The sequence below is a fragment of the Amblyomma americanum genome, chromosome 1 (genome assembly GCF_052857255.1).
Source record: "Amblyomma americanum isolate KBUSLIRL-KWMA chromosome 1, ASM5285725v1, whole genome shotgun sequence".
NCBI lineage: Eukaryota > Metazoa > Arthropoda > Arachnida > Ixodida > Ixodidae > Amblyomma > Amblyomma americanum.
The window spans coordinates 271,203,353-271,214,131 of NC_135497.1; the positions used below are offsets into that span (position 1 = coordinate 271,203,353).

Consider the following 10,779-nt stretch of genomic DNA (forward strand, 5'->3'; position numbering starts at 1 on the left):
AATAGAACAGCGTTGCTCAGAAAAAAAAAAAAAAAACATGAGCAAGTCACATCGTCGCTGGAAGTAGCTGGAGGAAACGTGCTTGGCCAAAACATGCAACAGGTACAAGGAATAAGCAGCAAAACTCAAAAGACGCTTGTGTGCTGTGAGATGTCAGTGTACGTTAATGAAACCCAAATGGTACAAATTAATCCTGAGCCCTACACTACGGTGTCCCTCATAGCGCACATATCACTGCGGGGCGTTAAACTCCACAATTTACTTTAATTTAATTTAATTTCGTCGAGCACTATCTATGTGTGGTTCGACATCTCGTAGCTGCACGTGAGGTATGCAAGTTGCTGTAGCGGAGGGAGGCCTCCGGATTAATTTCACATTTTAGGCGACCCGAAAACACTTTTGGAGCACGCAACAAAACCACGTAGCTAGAAGAGGTCCTCCTTTGCGTTGTAGAATCAGGTGCATGAAAAGAAGGAGCAAAAAATACATGACCTAGCAGAAACAGCGCAGCATCTCTTCAGCGCAAAATAAACTGGCGGGGAAAGCTTCGCAAGCTTTCAAGACATGACGAAAAGAGTAACATGCAAAGTCGCACGCTATATCCGCGCTCATGTCACGTCGAAACGGCCACCCACACCGATGTGCGGGCGCCCCAGACTCCCAGCAATCGTACGCATGCGGATAACACACTAAGTCCTACAGAGCCAGGCATCTTAGCAGACCATTGAGGCGTGGTCGATGAGCACGAAGAAGTATGCCGTCTTCAATAGGCATGCGAACACTCGCGAGGAGCGTAAAACTAAAACCCGAGAATGTGGGCAACAGCGTTCTCTCTCTCCCTCTGACACCCGAATATTTGGACCTGCGGCGGCGCCACGCAGCCACGGCGGCAGGAGGAGGAGCAGCGGCGGCGGAAGAGCGAAGGGGCGGCAGCGGTGGAACATGAGCGATGGAGCGCTCAGCAACTGCCTGCCGCCTCGTCCATTCATCACGCCGTCCCCCGAATCTACCGCCGCGGCCCGTGGCTTACGCGAAGCCCCGGGCTCAGGCCTCGCGCGCCTCCTCGGCTAAGTGCGTGCACGCGCGCATCCGACGGATGGATGGATGCGCACACAGCGGCCCGCTATACCCTCATCAATCACGCTCAGACGCAAAGCAGCCCGCCGGGCTCCGCGCGCGGTCTTCTCTCCCTTTCTCCTCCCCGGCGCGAGCCGCGCGCGCGAGCACACCACGCACAAGCGAAAGAGGCGACGGCAAAGAGGCCGGCTATGCTAAAGCGGCGAAAGCGACCGCTGCCGCCCCAATTGTTTGTGGCAAGGAAAAGCCGCCGGCAACAGTGGAGCGGCGCTGCTTAAGTTCCAGCAGCCCGCTGCTGGACTGTTTTTGTCTGTAGCTTGGCGGGCGAGCAGCCGCCGGGAGAAAACGAGGGGCGAACGGGGTGCGCACGACCGGCACTCCTTCACGCCTCTGCCAGAGGGCAGATGCAGTCTGCAGCGATTTCGCCAGAATATTTTCAACGTGCCGCGATCAATAGCGCAGTCTTTACGCGCGTAATCTTCGCCACAAACGAAGAGGGGAAAGGCGCCCTTTGTACCCATCGTCCCTAAACATCAATCTTATTCTATGCGAGGATTTCCGGACGGCCATCGCGTCTGTGAAACACTCCGCGGAATGGTGCGCTCTTGCACGGAGCCGTGACTCTTGTGTCCGTCCACACTTTCCGAAGCAGCATCAGCCTAAGAGCTCATATATATTACATTCCGTTTTTTCATCTTTCATCCACGTAGTGATTCATTTCGAAAACAAGCATACCCCACAAGATTCGCTATATGACTTTCAAGCTTCGGCGCTGTATATTATAAGTAGTGCCTGTAATTCTTCACCTAGCCAAAATATTTGTTTTTGAGTACGTCGCTGAAAAACTATTCTCGACATTTACAAGCAACGAGTTAACAAATAAATGGTACCTGCACTCTCTCTACTGAGGTGTAAGTGCGATAATGAAGGCGGGCAACAACATTCCGCCAACCCTGAATAGCCAAAACATTCTACATCCTTCACTACCTCGAAGTCAAAACGGGGATCTTGCAGAATTACAGAACAGAACGCGAATATATCTTGCTGTCATAACATTTCGCTTCTGCACAGAAAGTCTACGCGCCATGCACATGTAATGCGGGCCGGATGTTCAGCACACGTTACCGTTTTCTTAATTTGCAGGAATCCGAGAAACAGAAGAAGTTTTTACGAGTCTAATATACGCGAGTTATTGCCAAAGCTCCGACAATGTCATGGGTACTCCGAGTCGCGCGTAGCCGAATGAGGAGTGCGCTGTTGCTTCTAGCCTCACGAATTTGTGAAGCGGACAAGGAGCTTGAATATCAGGAAGGGACCACCTTCACAGTCGAGCACAATCTTACTCGACGCATTTGGAGCATTATATAGCTTGCATTTGGCTCCTTCGAACGAGCCGGCCCGTGCAGGCACTCCACCCACCGGCAGACAGCAGGTGCAGCACAGTGAGAGGGAAAGAGAGACACAAGAAGACATGGGCAACTTGTGCAAGAAGCGGCAGGCGTGTCTTGCCGGGACGCCAGCCCTCGTTGCCCCGTCGGTGACGCTCCGAGAAGAGCGCGTGCAGCGCTGAACGCTCTCTGCGGGCGAGGTGTCAGCGCCGGTTAGCTGCTTTCCCTAGGCGGCGCCTGGGAAGAGCAATGCCGGCGAGCGCGGCGACCGCTTTTGATGCTGGAACAAAGGAGGGATTCGTGGGGCGCCACAGCTCCGCGCGCACCGCGCAGAAAAGAAGAAGGTGGGCTGCGCGGGGGCGCTAAGGAGAGACAAGTTGGCGCTAATTAGGAAAACCATTTTCGTAGCCACCAACCTCTCGCGCCCGGCCCTTCATGGCCCTGCTCTGAGGCGCGTATTAATTGACCTTTAATGGCGACTCCACCCCCCCCCCCCTCCCTTACCCCTTACCCAAACCGCTCCTTTCGTGTCTCGAGCCCTTCCGTCGCCGCTACGGCAGAGAGCGAACGAGTCTCGCCTTTTGCGACGTCCTTTCTTCCTTTTTTTCTCTCTCTCTCGTTTGTTTTCATTTTCGCCTCGGCCACCTTCTTGGCTTCACGCAAAAGCGCAAAGCCGAAGGATGCGCACGCGCCAACAAACGGCAAGTCATTAACAGAGTAATGCGAGAAGGGAAGGGCGCCGCAACGGCGCGTGTTGACAGGCTAAAAGTTACGGCGGAGCTCCCGTAGAAAATTCAAAAATAAGTGTGTCGGCCGCACCGCGGTGACAGGCCATGCCCTCCGTCGCACAGAAAAGGCCGAGGAGCGAAAGCGGCTTGCAGTAAGAGGCTTTGCTCTGTGGGAATCATCGGCCGCCACAGGTGCCCGTTGCCGAGGGTAGCTGATTTCGTTCTGAACTCACTTCACTGGCTTCTTCTATGCTTGGCTTTTCGTGATCCTCGAGCCGGGCATAGGTATAGCGTGGCAATCGCGCAGTGAATACAGGCCATAGCAATGTACACGATCGTGACATCGTCAGAGGTTCGAGCCTAGCCTCGCAGTTATGTCACGAGCGCAGCCTGCCGCGGACATTCAGCACGCTCGAGCCGATCCGCACGCTTCTTATTTTCATAATGGCTATTCAAGCTGTTTACCGACTTGCCGAAGTATCCAAGATTTTACAGAAGATGGTAGATGCAAGAAATTATTTTGCAGCGATGGTTGCAAACGGCGCTTCCTCCAGCATAAACGAGGTCGGTATCGTAGTATGTTGAGACCGAAAACTGCCGTGTTCACCCCCTAATCTTGAACAACGTTCTCCAGGTCGGCTCAGTCGTGAGTGCGCGGTGTGTTCACGTGACCTTGGCAGACCTAACCGCTGCAGACATTGGTATGCGCTCTCACGGGATGGTGAAAGTTTGGAAGTCTTGTCGGAGCCCCATCCACATACGTTAGCACACGCCCTAATATACGTTGACCTAATATACAGCTTTAGCACTACCATCGTTGAACCGCGGCCACCTAATTATTTTAATAATTTCTCACCTTTGCGACAGTTTCACCATAGACCTCCCCTCGCACTCCTGCTTGCACTGCATACTCATCAGTCATGTGGCTTAAGTACTTCACCAAGCAATGACAAGCTTCCTCAGCATGAGAGCGGTGAGTAGTTCGCGTGTCCGATGAACTGCCTCTCCGTACAGGCTTCTTGCATCCCACCTAGCGCCTGTCTTCTATTCCTACCTGTATCTCACACAGACTGCCCATACTGCGGTATCCTACCCGGCCTCCTTGCAAGGTCTCGCAATGCCAGGCCTCCCCTCCCTCCGTAGGGAGACGGCTGACCGACGCCAAGGCCGCTTGCCGCATCTAAATGGTGGGCAGGGCCGATGCGGCGGAGTTCACCAATGGGTGGCTTCACCAGTACAATGTTTTTTTTCTTTTTTTTTTGCTGTGTAAACATTCACAGAGTCAGTAGAGAGAGTTATAGCGTAGACGTCTAAGCGCAGGCGTTTATTAGATTGACGTGCAGTGGCAGGTGCCCGCCCCACCTTGGCCCCCTCTCCAATAGAGACATTCAGCACAATTAAAAAGTATGCACTTAGCTGCGCCCGCGCAGCGGCAGCTGACATTGGGCAAGTGAAGAGGAGGTACGGCTTGTCACATGGTGACTGATGGTCTGGAACACGCCGCCCGCCACCGTCAAGGGAAGCACTAATGCTAACGCATACTCTGCCGAATGAATTATGTGCACTTTATTCAGATCAAAAATATCTTAAAAATCATGTTCAAAACTTGAGACTTCGATTACCCACAACACATTATCCTCAAACTCTTGTCGTACAGATCATGGGAAGTTGATCGCGAATGGATGTTGAAGAAAAACAGGGCATCTATACGGCCCAAACTCAATTATGGGTTTTGTTGTACACGAATCGGCAAGCCGCGCAACACTTCGGAAATCAGGCGCACATCACGACGTTGGATTGCGATTCGCTTCTAATCCTTTCCATACATCCCCTGAAAAATCCTCGATGGAGGTTGCTTGAGACCGCGCTGAGCCCTCTTGAGCCTCCCACATTCCACTCGTACATACTCACTCCATGAGCACCCGTATTGCTCGCTATTTAAAAAATTACCTTTCGCAAAATATTCCCAAAAACGAACACTGATACATACCACCATTATCACTGCGTTTTCATCACTTCGTGGAGGGCCATAGCAATGTCCCGATGAGAATATTTGTCGCTTCTCCGAGGTAATCGTTCCTTGGTAATGGGAACCTGTACCTTGCGATTTCACAATGGCCAAGTGCTACAAAATAATCCCTTCACACCTCGTAATATTAAAATTATTTCTCTGAAGTTTTTGAACATTATTATGGCCCCACTCCCATTCCCCTCGAAGCATTGTTTATTTTCTTTTTTGGTTGTGTTTGCTTGCCGCCGGCGGCACGCGGTTTTATCACTTTGAGTGCTACGCGAGACACGGCGACCAGAGCTCTGTGATCACGCGTGGTTGCTTCCACGATGTTCAAGATGATTGTCAGGGCTTTTTTTTTTTAGACGCCGTACAACGAAAGTGCCACCCTTTAATTCGTACTGAAACCGAGACGTGCAGCCTTTGTAAAAAGTATACAGCCCAAATGTTCTGCTTTTAAGTCGCGTATTCTAGCACTCCTGAAATTATTGCTCAGCTCTGCTGGGTTGCGTTAAGAGGCCAGTCATTGTCACCCTCTATTTGAACACTTACTAGCGGGGAAAGTTCCCCTGCACATCGCGTAGCGCAGTGGGATTAACTTTACGGCAGCGAGCACCTAAGGCTACGAGCTCACGGTATCCCTCTATCGGTCGTTCCTGGTAGCGCTGCTACACACTAAACCTCAGGCCATGGATTCTGTCGCTATTTCATCATCATCATCATCATCAGCCCTACTACACCCACTGCAGGGCAAAGGCCTCTCCCATGTCTCTCCAATTAACCCTATCCTTTGCCAGCTGCATCCACCCTTTGCCTGCAAACTTCTTAATCTCATCCGCCCATCTAACCTTCTGCCGCCCCCTGCTACGCTTACTTTCTCTTGGAACCCACTCCGTTACCCTTAAAGACCAGCGGTTATCTTGCCTTCGCATTACATGCCCTGCCCAAGCCCATTTCTTTCTCTTGATTTCGACTAGGATGTCATTAACCCGTGTTTGTTCCCTCACCCACTCTGCCCGCTTCCGATCTCTTAACGTTACACCTATCATTTTTCTTTCCATGGCTCGCTGCGTTGTCCTTAACTTAAGCTGAACTCTTTTCGTTAGCCTCCACGTTTCTGCCCCGTAGGTGAGTACCGGTAAGATTATGCTGTTGTACACTTTCCTCTTGAGGGAAATTGGTAAACTGCCACTCATGATCTGCGAGAATTTGCCATATGCGCTCCACCCCATTCTTATCCTTCTAGTTATCTCCCTCTCATGATCCGGATCAGCTGTCACTACCTGCTCTAAGTAGACGTATTCCGGCACCATTTCTAGGCTCTCGCTGCCAATTGTGAACTGTTGTTCCCTTGCTAGGCTGTTGCACATTACCTTGGTTTTCTGCATGTTAATTTTTAGACCCATCGATCTGCTCTGCCTGTCTAACTCGTTGATCATGATTTGCAGTTCACCTCCTGAGTGACTCAGCAAGGCAATGTCATCAGCAAATCTCAGATTATTTAGGTATTCTCCATTTATTCTTATTCCCAACTCTTCCCAATTCAGGCCTCGAAATACCTCCTGCAAACATGCGGTGAACAGCATTGGCGAGATCGTGTCTCCTTGCCTGACGCCCTTCCTTATTGGAATTTTATTGCTGACTTTATGGAGGACTATAGTAGCTGTGCAGTTGCTATATATATCTTCCAGTATTTTGACATAAGGCTCTTCTACCCCCTGATTACGCAATGCCTGTATGACTGCTGAGGTTTCCACTGAGTCGAATGCTTTCTCGTAATCAATGAAAGCTATATATAGAGGTTGGTTATATTCTGCGCATTTCTCTATCACCTGATTGATAGTGTGAATATGATCTATTGTAGAATATCCTTTACGAAAGCCTGCCTGATCATTTGGTTGATTAAAGTCTAACGTTGCCCTGACTCTATTAGCGATCACCTTAGTAAATACTTTGTAGGCAACGGATAGTAAGCTGATCGGCCTGTAATTTTTCAAGTCCTTGGCGTCTCCCTTCTTATGAATTAAGATAATGTTTGCATTCTTCCAAGCTTCTGGTACAGTCGAGGTCATAAGGCATTGCGTATACAGGGTGGCTAGTTTCTCTAGCACGATGTCCCCTTCTCTAGCACGATGTCGCTATTTGCCGTGTCGCAAATGCAGTCGCATTGCACGGAATGCATCGCGGTGCTTTTGAGGTGCAAGCAAAATTTTCCCTCGCCACCGACAATACTGAACGAAAACGAGCCACCCATTTCAAATTCAGTGAACTCGATGCACAGCGCAAGGCACCATACAGACGGGGTCATCTGCATCGAGGACCGCCGAGACTACGGCCTCTCGCTCGTCAGTGACATTAGCGCGCATCGACCACTCACGGCCGCCCCGCTGGGCGACTGCAGGCGCGGAAAAAACGAGCGGCCAATTTGGGACACAGCAGGAAATGGAGAACATGACAGCGCGCGCTCCCCGTGCTGGGCCTCTTCTTCGCTCTCTCTCTCCCTCCTGCTGCCCGTCACGCTCACGTTCCTGACAGCCCCCATTTGTTCGTGTCAGCGGGAAAGGCGTTAAAACGCGTCACGGACAGGTTTCGACGGTGTGGGTGCGCACCTACGGATGCGTAGCCACCGCCGCACCAAGAAAACGACACCGGAACCAAGAGCAAGAGGCGCGAAGAAGCAGAGCGCTAGCGGGAGGCTAATTTAGACGTTCGTTAGGCTTGACGAAAGAAATTGCAAGATGCCACTGTTTTCTGCGAGCGCGCCAGAAACAAGCGCGCACACCGGGCGTGTGCGGGTCTACGCGCGCACACGCGTCGGTACAGGGCCCCGTAAACGGGACGATCCCAGGCGCTGGTAATGGCGCTTAACAGCTCGTTGGCTCGACGGGGCCGAATGCCCTGCTCGTGCCGGAGACAACGCACACGAGAGCAGGCGCGCGCGCTCTCTTCTTGCTCTTGGTGCGCGCGCGCGCCTGCGGAACGCTTGGTCCCGAAAAGCGCACAAAATTCGCGCGCGGAGGCTCTCCAGGCGCGCCGTGGAGCGTCGCGCGCGCTTCGAAAACAAAAGCGCGTCGTGCGAACGCCGTCGCCGTAATTGCTTAATCTCTCGAGAGAAGAGACTCGCTTCCGCCGCTTGCCAGAAAGGTAATTTTGGGAAAACTTGCGCGCGGAAAATCGTGCTCGCTAGCTCGCCGACTCGCGCCTCGCTCTGACCTCGGCGGCGCGCTGTGCGGAGGAGGGGTGCACGCGAGCGTATCCCCTCCCGCCGAATGACGCGCCTCGCGGGCTGCCCATGCCAGCCGTCACCGCTGCGCGCTCTGATTTGGCCCGCTCCCTCGCTCTCGTTCCCACCAGCTTGATAAATGAGGCACCGCGATCCGGAGGTGCGGCTATCCGATTACGCCCCACTTCCGTGTCAAACTCTTGACACGCGCATCACTGCGCTATTGTGCCGCTTCGGTTTGTTTGCGGCCAGTGTTTACACCAGCGCGCATGCTAGGCGCGTGCGGAGATTACTGTCGCTGTTCCGACGGCGCGTGATTTCAAGCGCGCGAGCAGAGTCGTTCACCCTTGTGGCGTTTTGTATATGTCGCTCCTTTGCGCGGAAATCAACATTACGTTTCCGCGTAATCAGCCTGTACACTTGACATCATAAGTTAACCAGGCGTGGTGGGAACGAAAAAAATACATTGTCTTTGCGGTCCGCAGTGAAAATAAAAATCAACACACACAGTCGCCAAAGGACGCACAAGCTGGTTGTGCTACTCTAAGTGAAGTGTCGACTGAGATACTCGGGTAATATATAAGTTTGAAGAAATTATGTAAAAAGGCGACACGCATTTTTGCCTCACCCCTTCCTGCTACGGACCAACCATCTTCATGTGCCCGGAGTGCGATCGTCTACAATAAAATACGGCAGGGGAAGAGACCCGGACATGTGAGGCCTTGCTTAGTCGACTTCGAGCTAGGCGCAAAGTCACTTCTTTGCAGTCCTTCACACCTTAAGCGCAGTTGGTTGGTCGCTGATGGGACACAGGTGTTAGCAGAAACCGCCATGGTTTTATGATGACATTCATTGCCACCTCGATATCCCAGACTTACGCGCAAAACGATCGCTACCTCTGCTGGCGGAAATAGGATCCTTGGTTCTTGTCAAGTTTAAACTGATGGCTCTGTGAGCAAGCATGAACAGCTCTCCTCGGCAGCATTTGTAGTGCCTGACCTTGAAATATCTTGGGCTGGGCGTCCGCAAAGAGTAGCATCGTCCTTTGGCTGAATCGTTGGCCATTGCAAGGTCGCTTAAACGTCTATCTTTCCGTAAACAACAGAGTCGTCATCCTGCCTGACTCCAAGGTGCAACGAAGGACTCCCGATGTGAAATTCTGCCTCTCTGCTCTCATATGGCTACGGATGCTACAGCTGAAAGAATTCACAGTCTGCATCCGGTGGCTACCATCTTACTTTGGAGCCGCTGGTAACAAGGCGGCAGGCCATATTGGTCAATAATCTCGGTCTTACCCACCCTCAGTGGCTGCCCCAAAGGACGGGAACTTCATTAGGCAGCTAGTGATGCAGCACTGTTCTGCATTTCGGCCACCTGTGCACTTCCTTTGCGTTACGTCAGGGTTGTCGCGCGACACAGCTGCTCTCTTGTGTCGACTGCGCACGAACTCTGTCTATACTCCGGTATGGATGCACAAGATTCACTGCACGGCCTCACTTACGTGCGTACACTGTGATGTCGTGGGTGATGTGAACCATTTCGCTTTAGCGTACCCGCGTTTAAGCCTGGACTCCATGTGCGCGAAAGAGCGAGCGACGCGACAGGGCGGCACGGCGACGCTCGCTCCGTCGCTTGTGGGCAACCTCCATGCAAGCGAAGGCGGCAGGCGACGCGAACCCGCGACTAGCGCAGCGGACTCCGTGATTTGCGCACTCAAGCTTAGAAGAACGCCCGTAACTTGTTCTCTCTCTTAAAATTTGGTGAGTGTGCCTCATTGTCAGGGCCGAATGAATATTTCCTCTACGGCAGCGGTGTAGCGGCAGTGCTTGCGGAGACGAAGTCACATCACGGGTTCACAGGGGAGGTGTGCTTTCGTTCGGTGCCTGTGCACTCCGGCTTAGTAAAAACAGTCCAATAAACTGTCACCGCCATCTGATTGTAAGTGAGCAAATTATAATCTACCAGTGAGAATGCGCGCCGCGAGTGTTTCTGCACAGTTGGAGCGCAGCGGCACGGTGGATCGAGCGCCGGTACCCGCGACTCGACACGCATCTCTCCCTGCAGTACGCCCGCTCGCGTAGCCCGCTCCAAATGCTGTTAGCCCTCCGCACCCAACAAGTAGATTGTTTTAATTATTTAAATCGTGCGGGTCTGCCTCTCAGCTACAAAACCAAATATTTTCTCGACGGTGGCGATGACCAAGACGACGCGCTGGTTTCGCGAGATGTACCCGTGAGAAACCGTGGACAAACCGGAAACGGCTTTGGGGGGCTCTGATTGGCCAGTCGCGTGGGGGACTTCCGGGCGACGAGCGAAATTTTCTGTGGGTGCAGATCCGAGCGACACGGCAAG

The 10,779-nt window shown here is 52.4% G+C and overlaps 1 protein-coding gene across 1 annotated transcript in view; it reads right to left on the reverse strand.

Annotated features, from left to right (window-relative positions):
• The window catches only part of LOC144117738 (uncharacterized), a 102,109-nt gene extending 97,994 nt beyond the window's left edge, over positions 1-4,115 (reverse strand). The window contains exon 1 of the mRNA XM_077651250.1: positions 4,050-4,115. Within this exon, the coding sequence (XP_077507376.1) occupies positions 4,050-4,115 (66 nt within the window). The remainder of the gene's footprint in view (positions 1-4,049) is intronic.
• Between the last annotated feature and the right edge of the window lie 6,664 nt (positions 4,116-10,779).